Consider the following 18,247-nt stretch of genomic DNA (forward strand, 5'->3'; position numbering starts at 1 on the left):
AGTTCTTCAAGGGGTTCCGTTTGAACCTTTACATTCCATAGATATTAAGTTACTATCTTGGAAAGTTTTGTTTTTGGTTGCAATTTCTTCTGCTAGAAGAGTTTCAGAGTTATCTGCTCTGCAGTGTTCTCCGCCCTATCTGGTGTTCCATGCAGATAAGGTGGTTTTGCGTACTAAGCCTGGTTTTCTTCCGAAGGTTGTTTCTAACAAGAATATTAACCAGGAGATAGTTGTACCTTCTTTGTGTCCGAATCCAGTTTCAAAGAAGGAACGTTTGTTACACAATTTGGACGTAGTCCGTGCTCTAAAATTCTATTTAGAGGCTACAAAAGATTTCAGACAAACATCTTCTTTGTTTGTTGTTTATTCTGGTAAAAGGAGAGGTCAAAAAGCGACTTCTACCTCTCTTTCCTTTTGGCTTAAAAGCATCATCCGATTGGCTTATGAGACTGCCGGACAGCAGCCTCCTGAAAGAATCACAGCTCACTCCATTAGGGCTGTGGCTTCCACATGGGCCTTCAAGAACGAGGCTTCTGTTGACCAGATATGTAAGGCAGCGACTTGGTCTTCACTGCACACTTTTGCCAAATTTTACAAATTTGATACTTTTGCTTCTTCGGAGGCTATTTTTGGGAGAAAGGTTTTGCAAGCCGTGGTGCCTTCCGTTTAGGTAACCTGATTTGCTCCCTCCCTCCATCCGTGTCCTAAAGCTTTGGTATTGGTTCCCACAAGTAAGGATGACGCCGTGGACCGGACACACCAATGTTGGAGAAAACAGAATTTATGCTTACCTGATAAATTACTTTCTCCAACGGTGTGTCCGGTCCACGGCCCGCCCTGGTTTTTTAATCAGGTCTGATGAATTATTTTCTCTAACTACAGTCACCACGGTACCATATGGTTTCTCCTATATATATTTCCTCCTGTCCGTCGGTCGAATGACTGGGGTGGGCGGAGCCTAGGAGGGACTATATGGCCAGCTTTGCTGGGACTCTTTGCCATTTCCTGTTGGGGAAGAGAATATCCCACAAGTAAGGATGACGCCGTGGACCGGACACACCGTTGGAGAAAGTAATTTATCAGGTAAGCATAAATTCTGTTTTTTAGATATGCCTAAAAAACGGTCAGCTGTTCATGTGTTGAAGTAATCTCACATTTCCTCTGATGCCCCCTCCCTTTTTTTTCTGTTGTACTTGCTCTGTTTCACTCTTTCTGTCTTCTCTGTCTCACACCCTTTTGTTATGAGTTATATATGCTAAGGTTCTTTAAATTCCATCCTCAGAACTCACTAGGATAGCTAATTTGAAGGTTACTTGATCTAGACCACCATGCTATCAGCCAAGGTACTTCTGATAATCCAACCTATTAGCGGGTCATGAGCACTGGAATTGAAGAGCTTTCTGCAAGTAGATTTGTGTTCTAGTAATCAAACATGAAATGGTGGCATGCATTTTATGAATTTACTGTTTATAGTGCATTATTGATTTTTTTTTTTTTTTTTTCATATTGCAGTTATTAGTGGGTTTGAGCATTCTTCCAGCATCATTTCAGAGTCTGAAGAACGTGAGAGAGAATCTGAGCAATACAAATTAAATGTGGATAGCTCTGTAAAGTTTTCTGTTTGGGTTTCGTTTTGTGAAATTTATAATGAGTGCATTTTTGACCTTTTGGACCCTATATCTGGTGACAAGTTTTACAAAAGAAAAACTTTGCGGCTTGCACAAGATGTGAAAGGATTTTCTTTTGTCAAAGGTAAGATATCAACTGAACTAAGATATGGAAAAGGTGGATAAACTGTATATGGTGATTTTGTATATCCTTTTTTCTTCTGTTATGTGTGATCAGTCCACGGGTCATCATTACTTCTGGGATATTATCTGCTCCCCTACAGGAAGTGCAAGAGGATTCACCCAGCAGAGTTGCTATATAGCTCCTCCCCTCTACGTCACCTCCAGTCATTCTCTTGCACCCAAAGACTAGATAGGAGGTGTGAGAGGACTATGGTGATTATACTTAGTTTTTAGAACTTCAATCAAAAGTTTGTTATTTTACAATAGCACCGGAGCGTGTTATTACCTCTCTGGCAGAGTTTGAAGAAGAATCTACCAGAGTTTTTCTTATGATTTTAACCGGAGTAGTTAAGATCATATTGCTGTTTCTCGGCCATCTGAGGGAGGTAAAAACTTCAGATTAGGGGACAGCGGGCAGTTGAATCTGCATTGAGGTATGTAGCAGTTTTTATTTTCTGAATGGAATTGATGAAAAAATCCTGCCATACCGTTATAATGAACATGTATGTATGCTCTACACTTTAGTATTCTGGGGATGGTATTTCACCGGAATTACTCTGTAAAAGTACATTAAACCTTTTATTAGGTATTTTTCATGTTAAACGTTTTTGCTGGAATGTAGAATCGTTTGCATTAATGAGGTACTGAGTGAATAAATATTTGGGCATTATTTTTCCACTTGGCAGTTTGCTTGTTATAATTATGACAGTTTCGTTTCTCTCTCACTGCTGTGTGTGAGAGGGAGGGGCCGTTTTTGGCGCTCTTTGCTACGCATCAGAAATTTAATTAGTGTTATTTTACTAATGGGAACAAACCTTTGCTAAAAAGTTGTGTTGTTTGTAAAGAGTGATGCTATAACTGTTTTTCAGTTCATTATTTCAACTGTCATTTAATCGTTTAGTGCTTCTTGAGGCACAGTACGTTTTTGTTAAATAAAATTGTAACCGAGTTGCATGTTTATTGCTAGTGTGTTAAACATGTCTGATTCAGAGGAAGATACCTGTGTCATTTGTTCCAATGCCAAGGTGGAGCCCAATAGAAATTTATGTACTAACTGTATTGATGCTACTTTAAATAAAAGCCAATCTGTACAAATTGAACAAATTTCACCAAACAGCGAGGGGAGAGTTATGCCGACTAACTCGCCTCACGTGTCAGTACCTGCATCTCCCGCCCGGGAGGTGCGTGATATTATGGCGCCTAGTACATCTGGGCAGCCATTACAGATAACATTACAAGATATGGCTACTGTTATGACTGAAGTTTTGGCTAAATTACCAGAACTAAGAGGCAAGCGTGATCACTCTGGGGTGAGAACAGAGTGCGCTGATAATTCTAGGGCCATGTCTGATACTGCGTCACAGCTTGCAGAGCATGAGGACGGAGAGCTTCATTCTGTAGGTGACGGTTCTGATCCAAGCAGATTGGATTCGGATATTTCAAATTTTAAATTTAAATTGGAAAACCTCCGTGTATTACTAGGGGAGGTCTTAGCAGCTCTTAACGATTGTAACACTGTTGCAATACCAGAGAAAATGTGTAGGTTGGATAAATACTTTGCGGTACCGGCGAGTACTGACGTTTTTCCTATACCTAAGAGATTAACTGAAATTGTTACTAAGGAGTGGGATAGACCCGGTGTGCCGTTCTCACCCCCTCCAATATTTAGAAAGATGTTTCCAATAGACGCCACCACACGGGACTTATGGCAAACGGTCCCTAAGGTGGAGGGAGCAGTTTCTACTTTAGCTAAGCGTACCACTATCCCGGTGGAGGATAGCTGTGCTTTTTCAGATCCTATGGATAAAAAATTAGAGGGTTACCTTAAGAAAATGTTTGTTCAACAAGGTTTTATATTGCAACCCCTTGCATGCATCGCGCCGATTACGGCTGCGACAGCATTTTGGATTGAGTCTCTGGAAGAGAACCTTAGTTCAGCTACGCTGGACGACATTACGGACAGGCTTAGAGTCCTTAAACTAGCTAATTCATTCATTTCGGAGGCCGTAGTACATTTAACCAAACTTACGGCTAAGAATTCAGGATTCGCCATTCAGGCACGTAGGGCGCTGTGGCTAAAATCCTGGTCGGCTGATGTAACTTCTAAGTCCAAATTACTTAATATACCTTTCAAGGGGCAAACTTTATTTGGGCCCGGTTTGAAAGAAATTATTGCTGACATTACAGGAGGTAAGGGCCACGCTCTACCTCAAGACAAAGCCAAAGCTAAGGCTAGACAGTCTAATTTTCGTCCCTTTCGGAATTTCAAAACAGGAACAGCATCAACTTCCACTGCACCAAAACAGGAAGGAGCTGTTGCTCGTTACAGACAAGGCTGGAAACCTAACCAGTCCTGGAATAAGGGCAAGCAGGCCAGGAAACCTGCTGCTGCCCCTAAGACAGCATGAACCGAGGGCCCCCGATCCGGGACCGGATCTAGTGGGGGGCAGACTCTCTCTCTTCGCCCAGGCTTGGGCAAGAGATGTCCAGGATCCCTGGGCGCTAGAGATCATATCTCAGGGATACCTTCTAGACTTCAAATTCTCTCCCCCAAGAGGGAGATTTCATCTGTCAAGGTTGTCAACAAACCAAATAAAGAAAGACGCGTTTCTACGCTGTGTACAAGATCTATTATTAATGGGGGTGATCCATCCGGTTCCGCGGTCGGAACAAGGACAAGGGTTTTACTCAAACCTGTTTGTGGTTCCCAAAAAAGAGGGAACTTTCAGGCCAATCTTGGATTTAAAGATCCTAAACAAATTCCTAAGAGTTCCATCGTTCAAAATGGAAACTATTCGGACAATCTTACCCATGATCCAAGAGGGTCAGTACATGACCACAGTGGATTTAAAGGATGCTTACCTTCACATACCGATTCACAAAGATCATTACCGGTATCTAAGGTTTGCCTTCTTAAACAGGCATTACCAGTTTGTAGCCCTTCCATTCGGATTGGCTACGGCTCCAAGAATCTTCACAAAGGTTCTGGGTGCCCTTCTGGCGGTACTAAGACCGCGAGGAATTTCGGTAGCTCCGTACCTAGACGACATTCTGATACAAGCTTCAGGCTTTCAAACTGCCAAGTCTCATACAGAGTTAGTTCTGGCATTTCTAAGGTCGCATGGATGGAAAGTGAACGAAAAGAAGAGTTCTCTCTTTCCTCTCACAAGAGTTCCATTCTTGGGGACTCTTATAGATTCTGTAGAAATGAAGATTTATCTGACAGAAGACAGATTAACAAAGCTTCTAAATGCATGCCGTGTCCTTCATTCCATTCAACTCCCGTCAGTAGCTCAATGCATGGAGGTGATCGGCTTAATGGTAGCAGCAATGAACATAGTACCCTTTGCACGCCTACATCTCAGACCGCTGCAATTGTGCATGCTGAGTCAGTGGAATGGGGATTACTCAGATTTGTCCCCCACTCTGAATCTGGATCAAGAGACCAGAAACTCTCTTCTATGGTGGCTTTCTCGGCCACATCTGTCCAGGGGGATGCCATTCAGCAGGCCGGACTGGACAATTGTAACAACAGACGCCAGCCTACTAGGTTGGGGCGCTGTCTGGAATTCTCTGAAGGCTCAGGGACAATGGAGTCAGGAGGAAAGTCTCCTGCCAATAAACATTCTGGAATTGAGAGCAGTTCTCAATGCCCTTCTAGCTTGGCCCCAGTTAAAAACTCGGGGGTTCATCAGGTTTCAGTCGGACAACATCACGACTGTAGCTTACATCAACCATCAGGGAGGGACAAGAAGCTCCCTAGCAATGATGGAAGTATCAAAGATATTTCGCTGGGCAGAGTCTCACTCTTGCCACCTGTCAGCAATCCACATCCCGGGAGTAGAGAACTGGGAGGCGGATTTCTTGAGTCGCCAGACTTTTCATCCGGGGGAGTGGGAACTTCATCCGGAGGTCTTTGCCCAAATACTTCGACGTTGGGGCAAACCAGATATAGATCTCATGGCGTCTCGCCAGAACGCCAAACTTCCTCGCTACGGATCCAGATCCAGGGATCCGGGAGCGGTTCTGATAGATGCTTTGACAGCACCTTGGAACTTCAGGATGGCTTATGTGTTTCCACCCTTCCCGCTGCTTCCTCGATTGATTGCCAAAATCAAACAGGAGAGAGCATCAGTGATTCTAATAGCACCTGCATGGCCACGCAGGACTTGGTATGCAGATCTAGTGGACATGTCATCCTGTCCGCCTTGGTCTCTACCTCTAAGACAGGACCTTCTGATACAGGGTCCATTCAAACATCAAAATCTAACTTCTCTGAAGCTGACTGCTTGGAAATTGAACGCTTGATTTTATCAAAACGTGGTTTTTCTGAGTCGGTTATTGATACCCTGATACAGGCTAGGAAGCCTGTTACCAGAAAGATTTACCATAAAATATGGCGTAAATACCTATACTGGTGTGAATCCAAAGATTACTCCTGGAGTAAGGTTAGGATTCCTAGGATATTGTCTTTTCTACAAGAAGGTTTAGAAAAGGGTTTATCGGCTAGCTCATTAAAGGGACAGATCTCAGCTCTGTCCATCTTGTTACACAGGCGTCTGTCAGAAAATTCAGACATCCAGGCCTTTTGTCAGGCTTTAGCTAGGATCAAGCCTGTGTTTAAAACTGTTGCTCCGCCATGGAGTTTAAACTTAGTTCTTAACGTTTTACAGGGTGTTCCGTTTGAACCCCTTCATTCCATTGATATAAAATTGTTATCTTGGAAAGTTCTATTTTTAATGGCTATTTCCTCGGCTCGAAGAGTCTCTGAGATATCAGCCCTACATTGTGATTCTCCTTATCTGATCTTTCACTCAGACAAGGTAGTTCTGCGTACTAAACCTGGGTTCTTACCTAAGGTTGTTTCTAACAGGAATATCAATCAAGAGATTGTTGTTCCATCCTTGTGTCCAAATCCTTCTTCAAAGAAGGAACGTCTTCTACACAATCTGGATGTAGTTCGTGCCCTCAAGTTCTACTTGCAGGCAACTAAAGATTTTCGCCAAACTTCTTCCCTGTTTGTCGTTTATTCTGGACAGAGGAGAGGTCAAAAAGCTTCTGCTACCTCTCTCTCTTTTTGGCTTCGTAGCATAATACGTTTAGCCTATGAGACTGCTGGACAGCAGCCTCCTGAAAGAATTACAGCTCATTCCACTAGAGCTGTGGCTTCCACTTGGGCCTTTAAGAATGAGGCCTCTGTTGAACAGATTTGCAAGGCTGCAACTTGGTCTTCGCTTCATACTTTTTCCAAATTTTACAAATTTGACACTTTTGCTTCTTCGGAGGCTATTTTTGGGAGAAAGGTTCTTCAGGCAGTGGTTCCTTCTGTATAATGAGCCTGCCTATCCCTCCCGTCATCCGTGTACTTTTGCTTTGGTATTGGTATCCCAGAAGTAATGATGACCCGTGGACTGATCACACATAACAGAAGAAAACATAATTTATGCTTACCTGATAAATTCCTTTCTTCTGTTGTGTGATCAGTCCACGGCCCGCCCTGTTTTTTAAGGCAGGTAAATATTTTTTAAATTATAATCCAGTCACCACTACACCCTTGGCTTCTCCTTTCTCGTTGGTCTTTGGTCGAATGACTGGAGGTGACGTAGAGGGGAGGAGCTATATAGCAACTCTGCTGGGTGAATCCTCTTGCACTTCCTGTAGGGGAGCAGATAATATCCCAGAAGTAATGATGACCCGTGGACTGATCACACAACAGAAGAAAGGAATTTATCAGGTAAGCATAAATTATGTTTTTTGTGTGTGCTTGTTTTTGTAAATTTGTTATTTTTTTTTTTTTTTTAAATGGTAATGACCAGTTTTAGGAGCACTGCATGGTCCTATTGAGATTCTATTGAGAGTACACAAGTCATCACATGCGGGATTAAACTCCAGTACATTAGGAGGAGGCAAAAAGACCCAACATAACAGAGCTTTTAATCCCTCCTATTCCCCTGTACCATATATATATATATATATATATATATATATATATATATATATATATATATATATATATACTGTATATATATATAATTTTTTTTTTTTTTTTACCTCTAGCATGGAGTAAGGTAAATTCAGAAGTACTGATCTTCAGATCTCTTACTGATCTGGACCAATTGTACCCTTCAAGTTCAGCCAGGCAGTGATTTTCTTCTCCAAGTGTGGAGATTCTGCCAGCCTCCCAGGTGAATTGTGGACTTGTCTGCCAAAATCCTGGTCTACATTGTTCTGCTCTTTGTCCAGTCATTATCAGATCCTTAGCAACGTGGTTACACTGTCTCTGATGGGCCTGTCTACTGGAAGCAGTCTTCTGCAGCTAAAGGGTGAGCATGTAGGTGAAGGCGCTGACAGGTAAGTACCATGCACCTTCAGAGGCCACAGGCTATTAGTATGAACATGTACACATGCTTCACATATCTGGCACTGTTTCCTTAGGCAGTATTATAAAAAACATGTCAAAATACATCATTATATAAACAGGGCTCAAAATTTCAAGATCTAAGCTACTAGCCAGGCCAAAATGTTACTCGCTACTTCTGATCCCACCCATCTTCTGCCCAAACCACACGCACTGTCTACCCACACCACACCCATTGCCCCACCCTGTCTTTGCATACATTTAGTCATTGCAAACGCCTACTTGTGAAGTAATTTCTCCAACATTGGTGTGTCCGGTCCACGGCGTCATCCATAACTTGTGGGAATATTCTCTTCCCCCAAAAGGAAATGGCAAAGAGCACAGCAAAAGCTGTCCATATAGCCCCTCCCAGGCTCCGCCCCCCCAGTCATTCTCTTTGCCGCTCTGAACAAGTAGCATCTCCACGGAGATGGTGAAGAGTATGTGGTGTTTAGTTGTAGTTTTTTATTCTTCTATCAAGTTTGTTATTTTAAAATATTGCTGGTATGTACTATTTACTCTGAAACAGAAAGAGATGAAGAGTTCTGTTTAAAAGAGGAGTATGATTTTAGCAGCAGTAACTAAAATCAATTGCTGTTTCCACGCAGGACTGTTGAGCTGAGAGAACTTCAGTTGGGGGGAACAGTTTGCAGACTTTTCTGGCCAAGGTATGACTAGCCATTTTTCTAACAAGACTGTGTAATGCTGGAAGGCTGTCATTTTTCCCTCATGGGGATCGGTAAGCCATTTTCTTAGACTTAGAAAGAATAAAGGGCTTATTATGGGCTATTAACTGGTGGACACTCTTAAGGGCTAAATCGATTGTTTATTTAGGTTATTTTTGAAAGTTTGAAGTAATTTTCACACTTTTATTGTTTGGGGAACGTTTTTATCGCCAGGCACTAGTTTAGACACCTTCCCAGTCAGGAAGGGCCTTTCACTATAGTAGGCAGAGCCTCATTTTCACGCCATTATTGCGCAGTTACTTTTGAGTACAGTGCATGCAGCTGCATGTGTGAGGTTCTGGTATCCACTGAAAACGTTCCTAGAAGGCTTGAATTGGTATCGTATACCCCCTGGGATTGGTGAAGTCGCATTTTAAGGGTTAACAGCTTGAAAAGTGGGGTGCAATACTTTGAATGCAATAAGACACTGTGGTGAAAATTTGGTAAAGATTGGATAATTCCTTCATAGTCTTTCACATATTCAGTAATAAAGTGTGCCCTGTTTAACATTTAAAGAGACAGTAACGGTTTTTTTTTAAAACGTTTTTTTGTGCTTTATTAACCAGTTTAAGCCTGTTTAACATGTCTGTACCTTCAGATAGATCATGTTCTGTATGTATGGAAGCCAATGTGGTTTCCCCTTCCAATATATGTGATAATTGTGCCATAGCGTCCAAACATAGTAAGGACAGTACTGTCACAAATAGTAAGGTTGCCCAGGATGATTCCTCTGATGAAGGAAGTAGAGATAGTTCTACATCATCTCCTTCTGTGTCTATACCAGTTATGCCCGCGCAGGCGACCCCTAGTACTTCTAGCGCGCCAATGCTTGTTACTATGCAACAATTGACGGCAGTAATGGATAACTCCATAGCTAATATTTTATCCAAAATGCCGGCATTTCAGAGAAAGCGCGATTGCTCTGTTTTAAACACTGTAGAGCAGGAGGGCACTGATGATAATTTTTCTGTCATACCCTCACACCAGTCTGAAGTGGCAGTGAGGGAGGGTTTGTCAGATGGAGAAATTTCTGATACAGGAAGAATTTCTCAGCAGGCAGAACCTGATGTTGTGATATTTAAATTTAAATTAGAGCATCTCCGCGCATTTCTTAAGGAGGGGCTATCTATTCTGGATGATTGTGACAATCTGGTCATCCCAGAAAAATTGTGCAAGATGGACAAGTTCCTAGAGGTCCCGGTGCACCCTGATGCCTTTCCGATACCTAAACGGGTGGCGGACATAGTGAATAAGGAGTGGGAGAAGCCAGGCATACCTTTTGTCCCTCCTCCTATATTTAAGAAATTGTTCCCTATGGTCGACCCCAGGAAGGACTTATGGCAAACAGTCCCTAAGGTCGAGGGGGCGGTTTCTACACTAGCCAAGCGCACAACCATTCCCATTGAGGACAATTGTGCTTTCAAAGATCCTATGGATAAAAATTTGGAGGGTTTGCTTAAAAAGATTTTTGTACAGCAAGGTTACCTCCTTCAACCTATTTCGTGCATTATTCCTGTCACTACAGCGGCGTGGTTCTGGTTCGAGGAACTGGAAAAGTCGCTCAGTAGGGAGACTCCGTATGAGGAAGTCATGGACAGAATTCACGCACTTAAGTTAGCTAATTCCTTTATTTTAGACGCCGCTTTGCAGTTAGGGAGGTTAGCGGCGAAAAATTCAGGGTTTGCATTTGTGGCGCGCAGAGCGCTCTGGCTAAAGTCTTCGTCGGCGGATGTATCTTCCAAGACAAAATTGTTTAATATCCCTTTCAAAGGTAAGACCCTTTTTGGGACAGAATTGAAGGAGATTATTTCAGACATCACTGGGGGAAAGGGCCATGCCCTCCCACAAGATAGACCTTTCAAGGCTAAGAATAAGTCCAATTTTCGTTCCTTTCGCAATTTCAGGAACGGACCGGCTTCCAACTCTGCAGCCTCTAGGCAAGAGGGTAACGCTTCCCAGACTAAACCAGCTTGGAAACCAATGCAAGGCTGGAACAAGGGTAAACAGGCCAAGAAGCCTGCTGCTGCTACCAAAACAGCATGAAGGGGTAGCCCCCGATCCGGGATCGGATCTAGTAGGGGGCAGACTCTCTCTCTTTGCTCAGGCTTGGGCAAGAGATGTTCAGGATCCCTGGGCACTAGAAACAGTCTCTCAGGGTTATCTTCTAGAATTCAAGGAACTACCCCAAAGGGGAAGGTTCCACATGTCTCGCTTATCTTCAAACCAAATAAAGAGACAGGCATTCTTACATTGTGTAGAAGATCTGTTAAAGATGGGAGTGATGCACCCAGTTCCAACTGTGGAACAAGGTCAGGGGTTTTACTCAAATCTGTTTGTAGTTCCCAAAAAAGAGGGAACTTTCAGACCAATTCTGGATTTAAAGATCCTAAACAAATTTCTCAGAGATCCATCGTTCAAAATGGAAACCATTCGAACAATTTTACCTACAATCCAGGAGGGTCAATTTATGACTACCGTGGATTTAAAGGATGCGTATCTACATATTCCTATCCACAAAGATCATCATCAGTTCCTAAGGTTCGCCTTTCTGGACAAACATTATCAGTTTGTGGCTCTCCCATTCGGGCTAGCCACTGCTCCAAGAATTTTCACAAAGATGCTCGGGTCCCTTCTAGCGGTTCTAAGACCAAGGGGTATTGCAGTGGCACCTTATCTGGACGACATTCTAATCCAAGCGTTGTCTCTTTCCAAAGCAAAGGCTCATACAGACATTGTTCTAGCCTTTCTCAGATCTCACGGGTGGAAGGTGAACGTAGAAAAGAGTTCCCTGTCTCCGTCGACAAGAGTTCCCTTTTTAGGAACAATAATAAATTCTTTAGAAATGAAGATCTTCCTGACAGAAGTCAGAAAGTCAAAGCTTCTAAACGCTTGTCAAGTTCTTCACTCTATTCTGCAGCCTTCCATAGCTCAGTGCATGGAAGTAGTAGGGTTGATGGTTGCAGCAATGGACATAGTTCCTTTTGCTCAAATTCATCTAAGACCATTACAACTGTGCATGCTCAATCAGTGGAATGGGGACTATACAGACTTGTCTCCAAAGATTCAAGTAGACCAGATGACCAGAGACTCACTCCGTTGGTGGTTGTCCCAGGATCACCTGTCTCAGGGAATGAGTTTCCGCAGACCAGAGTGGGTCATTGTCACGACCGACGCCAGTCTATTAGGCTGGGGCGCGGTCTGGGATTCCCTGAAAGCTCAGGGTTTATGGTCTCGGGAAGAGTCTCTTCTCCCGATCAACATCCTGGAACTGAGAGCGATATTCAATGCTCTCCGGGCTTGGCCTCAACTAGCGAAGGCCGGATTCATAAGATTCCAGTCAGACAACATGACGACTGTAGTTTACATCAACCATCAGGGGGGAACAAGAAGTTCCTTGGCGATGAGAGAGGTATCCAAAATCATCAAATGGGCGGAGGATCACTCCTGCCACCTATCTGCAATCCACATCCCAGGAGTAGACAACTGGGAGGCGGATTATCTGAGTCATCAGACTTTCCATCCGGGGGAGTGGGAACTCCACCCGGAGGTGTTTGCCCAGTTGACTCAATTATGGGGCATTCCAGACATGGATCTGATGGCGTCTCGTCAGAACTTCAAGGTTCCTTGCTACGGGTCCAGATCCAGGGATCCCAAGGCGACTCTAGTGGATGCATTAGTGGCGCCTTGGTCTTTCAACCTAGCTTATGCGTTTCCACCGTTCCCTCTCCTTCCCAGGCTTGTTGCCAGGATCAAACAGGAGAAGGCCTTGGTGATTCTGATAGCTCCTGCGTGGCCGCGCAGGACTTGGTATGCAGACCTGGTGAATATGTCATCGGCTCCACCATGGAAGCTACCTTTGAGACAGGATCTTCTAGTACAAGGTCCATTCGAACATCCAAATCTAGTTTCTCTGCAGCTGACTGCTTGGAAATTGAACGTTTGATTTTATCCAAGCGTGGGTTTTCAGATTCAGTGATAGATACTCTGGTCCAAGCCAGAAAACCTGTGACTAGAAAGATTTACCATAAAATATGGAAAAGATATATCTGTTGGTGTGAATCCAAGGGATTCTCCTGGAGTAAGATTAAAATTCCTAAGATCCTCTCCTTTCTCCAAGAAGGTTTGGATAAGGGATTGTCAGCGAGTTCTCTAAAAGGACAGATTTCTGCCTTATCTGTCTTGTTACACAAACGACTGGCAGCTGTGCCAGATGTACAAGCTTTTGTACAGGCTTTGGTCAGAATCAAGCCTGTTTACAGACCCTTGACTCCTCCCTGGAGTCTAAATTTAGTTCTGTCAGTTCTTCAAGGGGTTACGTTTGAACCTTTACATTCCATAGATATCAAGTTACTATCTTGTAAAGTTCTGTTTTTGGTTGCTATTTCTTCTGCTAGAAGAGTTTCTGAATTATCTGCTTTGCAGTGTGATCCACCCTATCTGGTGTTCCATTCAGATAAGGTTGTTTTGCGTACCAAGCCTGGTTTTCTTCCAAAAGTTGTTTCCAACAAGAATATTAACCAGGAAATAGTTGTTCCTTCTTTGTGTCCGAATCCAGTTTCAAAGAAGGAACGTTTGTTACACAATTTAGATGTAGTCTGTGCTTTAAAGTTCTATTTAGAAGCAACAAAGGATTTCAGACAAACTTCTTCTTTGTTTGTCGTTTATTATGGTAAGAGGAGAGGACAAAAAGCTATTGCTACCTCTCTTTCTTTCTGGCTGAAAAGCATCATCCGATTGGCTTATGAGACTGCCGGACGGCAGCCTCCTGAACGAATCACAGCTCACTCTACTAGGGCTGTGGCTTCCACATGGGCCTTCAAGAACGAGGCTTCTGTTGATCAGATATGTAAGGCAGCGACTTGGTCTTCTCTGCACACTTTTGCCAAATTCTACAAATTTGATACTTATGCTTCTTCGGAGGCTATTTTTGGGAGAAAGGTTTTGCAAGCCGTGGTGCCTTCCGTTTAGGTAACCTGATTTTCTCCCTCCCTTCATCTGTGTCCTAAAGCTTTGGTATTGGTTCCCACAAGTTATGGATGACGCCGTGGACCGGACACACCAATGTTGGAGAAAACAGAATTTATGCTTACCTGATAAATTACTTTCTCCAACGGTGTGTCCGGTCCACGGCCCGCCATGGTTTTTTAAATCAGGTTTGAAAAATTTCTCTATACACTACAGTCACAACGGCACCCTATAGTTTCTCCTTTTTTTCTCCTAACCGTCGGTCGAATGACTTGGGGGGGCGGAGCCTGGGAGGGGCTATATGGACAGCTTTTGCTGTGCTCTTTGCCATTTCCTGTTGGGGAAGAGAATATTCCCACAAGGTATGGATGACGCCGTGGACCGGACACACCGTTGGAGAAAGTAATTTATCAGGTAAGCATAAATTCTGTTTTTCTTTCATGTAATTAGCAAGAGTCCATGAGCTAGTGACGTATGGGATATACATTCCTACCAGGAGGGGCAAAGTTTCCCAAACCTTAAAATGCCTATAAATACACCCCTCACCACACCCACAAATCAGTTTTACAAACTTTGCCTCCTATGGAGGTGGTGAAGTAAGTTTGTGCTAGATTCTACGTTGATATGCGCTCCGCAGCAGAATGGAGCCCGGTTTTCCTCTCAGCGTGCAGTGAATGTCAGAGGGATGTGAGGAGAGTATTGCCTATTTGAATGCAATGATTTCCTTCTACGGGGTCTATTTCATAGGTTCTCTGTTATCGGTCGTAGAGATTCATCTTTTACCTCCCTTTTCAGATCGACGATATACTCTTATATATATATATATATATACCATTACCTCTGCTGATTTTCGTTTCAGTACTGGTTTGGCTTTCTACAAACATGTAGATGAGTGTCCTGGGGTAAGTAAGTCTTATTTTCTGTGACACTCTAAGCTATGGTTGGGCACTTTTTTATAAAGTTCTAAATATATGTATTCAAACATTTATTTGCCTTGACTCAGGATGTTCAACATTCCTTATTTTCAGACAGTCAGTTTCATATTTGGGATAATGCATTTGAATCAATCATTTTTTCTTACCTTAAAAAATTTGACTTTTTCCCTGTGGGCTGTTAGGCTCGCGGGGGCTGAAAATGCTTCATTTTATTGCGTCATTCTTGGCGCGGACATTTTTGGCGCAAAAATGTTTTCTGTTTCCGGCGTCATACGTGTCGCCGGAAGTTGCGTCATTTTTGACGTTCTTTTGCGTCAAAAGTGTCGGCGTTCCGGATGTGGCGTCATTTTGGCGCCAAAAGCATTTAGGCGCCAAATAATGTGGGCGTCTTATTTGGCGCTAAAAAAATATGGGCGTCACTTTTGTCTCCACATTATTTAAGTCTCATTATTAAGGAATTTGATCAATTTTGCTTTATATGTTGTTTTTTCTATTACATATCGCAAGATGTTCCACGTTGCAACTGAGTCAGAAGATACTTCAGGAAAATCGCTGCCCGGTGCTGGAGCTACCAAAGCTAAGTGTATCACTTTTGGTATCTGTTCCTTCAGCTGTTGTTTGTATTAAATGTTATGACAAACTTGTTAATGCAGATAAAATTTCCTTTAGTACTGTTACATTACCTGTTGCTGTTCCGTCAACATCTAATACTCAGAGTGTTCCTGATAACATAAGAGATTTTGTTTCTAAATCCATTAAGAAGGCTATGTCTGTTATTTCTCCTTCTAGTATACATAAAAGTCTTTTAAAACTTCTCTTTTTTTCAGATGAATTTTTAAATGAACATCATCATTCTGATACTGATAATGGTTCTTCTGGTTCAGAGGTTTCTGTCTCAGAGGTTGATGCTGATAAATCTTTGTATTTGTTCAAGATGGAATTTATTCGTTCTTTATTTAAAGAAGTATTAATTGCATTAGAAATAGAGGATTCTGGTCCTCTTGATACTAAAACTAAACGTTTAAATAAGGTTTTTAAATCTCCTGTAGTTATTCCAGAAGTGTTTCCTGTCCCTGTTGCTATTTCTGAAGTAATTTCCAGGGAATGGAATAATTTGGGTAATTCATTTACTCCTTTTAAAACGTTTTAAGCAATTATATCCTGTGCCATCTGACAGATTAGAGTTTGGGACAAAATCCCTAAGGTTAATGGGGCTGTCTCTATTCCTGCTATATTTTTAGCGGATGTTGCTGCAGCTTCAACTTTTTGGTTAGAAGCTTTAGCGCAACAAGTAACAGATCATAATTCTTATAGCATTATTATTCTATAACATGCTAATTATTTTATTTGTGATGCCATCTTTGATATCATTAGAATTGATGTCAGGTATATGTCTCTAACTATTTTAGCTAGAAGAGCTTTATGGCTTAAAACTTGGAATGCTGATATGTCTTCTAAGTCAACTTTGCTATCCCTTTCTTTCCAGGGTAATAAATTATTCGGTTCTCAGTTGGATTCTTTTATCTCAACTGTTACTGGAAGGAAGGGAACTTTTTTACCACAGGATAAAAAATCTAAGGTAAATTTAGGTCTAATAATCGTTTTCGTTCCTTTCATCACAACAAGGAACAAAAGCCTGATCCTTCATCCTCAGGAGCGGTATCAGTTTGGAAACCATCTTCACTTTGGAATATATCCAAGCCTTATAGAAACCCAAAGCCAGCTCCTAAGTCCCCATGAAGGTGCGGCCCTCATTCCAGCTCAGCTGGTATGGGGCAGTTTACGTTCTTTTCAAAGAAATTTTGGATCAATTCCGTTCACAATCTCTGGTTTCAGAACATTGTTTCAGAAGGGTACAGAATTGGCTTCAAGTTAAGGCCTCCTGCAAAGAGATTTTTTTCTTTCCCGTGTCCCAGTAAACCCAGCAAAGGTTTAAGCATTTCTGAAATGTGTTTCAGATCTAGAGTTGGCTGGAGTAATTATGCCAGTTCCAGTTCTGGAACAGGGGCTGGGGTTTTATTCTATCTCTTCATTGTACCAAAGAAGGTCAATTCCTTCAGACCAGTTCCGGATCTATCAATATTGATTTGTTATGTAAGGATACCAACATTCAAGATGGTAACTGTAAGGACTATCCTGCCTTTTGTTCAGCAAGGGCATTATATGTCAGGATGCATATCTGCATATTTCGATTCATCCAGATCACTTTTAGTTTCTGAGATTCTCTTTTTTAGACGAGCATTACCAGTTTTGTGGCTCTACCGTTTGGCCTAGCATCAGCTCCAAGAATTTTTACAAAGGTTCTCGGTGCCCTTCTGTCTGTATTCAGAGAACAGGGTATTGGTATTTCCTTATTTGGACGATATCTTGGTACTTGCTCAGTCTTCACGTTTAACAGAATCTCATACAAATCGACTTGTGTTGTTTCTTCAAGATCATGGTTGGAGGATCAATTTACCAAAAAGTTCATTGATTCCTCAGACAAGGGTAACCTTTTTAGGTTTCCAGATAGATTCAGTGTCTATGACTCTGTCTTTGTCAGACAAGAGAAGTCTAACATTGATATCAGCTTGTCAAAACCTTCAGTTACAATCATTCCCTTTGGTAGCCTTATGCATGGAAATTTTAGGTCTTATGACTGCTGCATCGGACGCGATCTCCTTTGCTCATTTTCACATGCGACCTCTTCAGCTCTGTATGCTGAACCAATGGTGCAGGGATTACACAAAGATATCTCAATTAATATCTTTAAAACCGATTGTACGACACTCTCTTACGTGGTGGACAGATCACCATCGTTTAGTTCAGGGGGCTTCTTTTGTTCTTCCGACCTGGACTGTAATTTCAACAGATGCAAGTCTTACAGGTTGGGGAGCTGTGTTGGGGGTCTCTGACGGCACAAGGGGTTTGGGAATCTCAGGAGGTGACATTACCGATCAATATTTTGGAACTCCGTGCAATTTTCAGAGCTCTTCAGTCTTGGCCTCTTCTGAAGAGAGAGTCGTTCATTTGTTTTCAGACAGACAATGTCACAACTGTGGCATACATCAATCATCAAGGAGGGACTCACAGTCCTCTGGCTATGAAAGAAGTATCTCAAATTCTGGTTTGGGCGGAATCCAGCTCCTGTCTAATCTCTGCGGTTCATTTCCCAGGTATAGACAATTGGGAAGCGGATTATCTCAGTCGTCAAACGTTGTATCCGGGCGAATGGTCTCTTCACCCAGAGGTATTTCTTCAGATTGTTCAAATGTGGGAACTTCCAGAAATAGATCTGATGGCTTCTCATCTAAACAAGAAACTTCCCAGGTATCTGTTCAGATCCCGGGATCCTCAGGCGGAGGCAGTGAATGCATTATCACTTCCTTGGAAGTATCATCCTGCCTATATCTCTCCGCCTCTAGTTCTTCTTCCAAGAGTAATCTCCAAGATTCT

General features: G+C 42.5%; 1 protein-coding gene across 1 annotated transcript in view; it reads left to right on the forward strand.

Annotated features, from left to right (window-relative positions):
- Positions 1-18,247, forward strand: part of KIF20B (kinesin family member 20B) — a 627,757-nt gene that overhangs the window by 228,068 nt on the left and 381,442 nt on the right. The window contains exon 6 of the mRNA XM_053692918.1: positions 1,513-1,752. Within this exon, the coding sequence (XP_053548893.1) occupies positions 1,513-1,752 (240 nt within the window). The remainder of the gene's footprint in view (positions 1-1,512; positions 1,753-18,247) is intronic.

The sequence above is a fragment of the Bombina bombina genome, chromosome 9 (genome assembly GCF_027579735.1).
Source record: "Bombina bombina isolate aBomBom1 chromosome 9, aBomBom1.pri, whole genome shotgun sequence".
Lineage (NCBI taxonomy): Eukaryota > Metazoa > Chordata > Amphibia > Anura > Bombinatoridae > Bombina > Bombina bombina.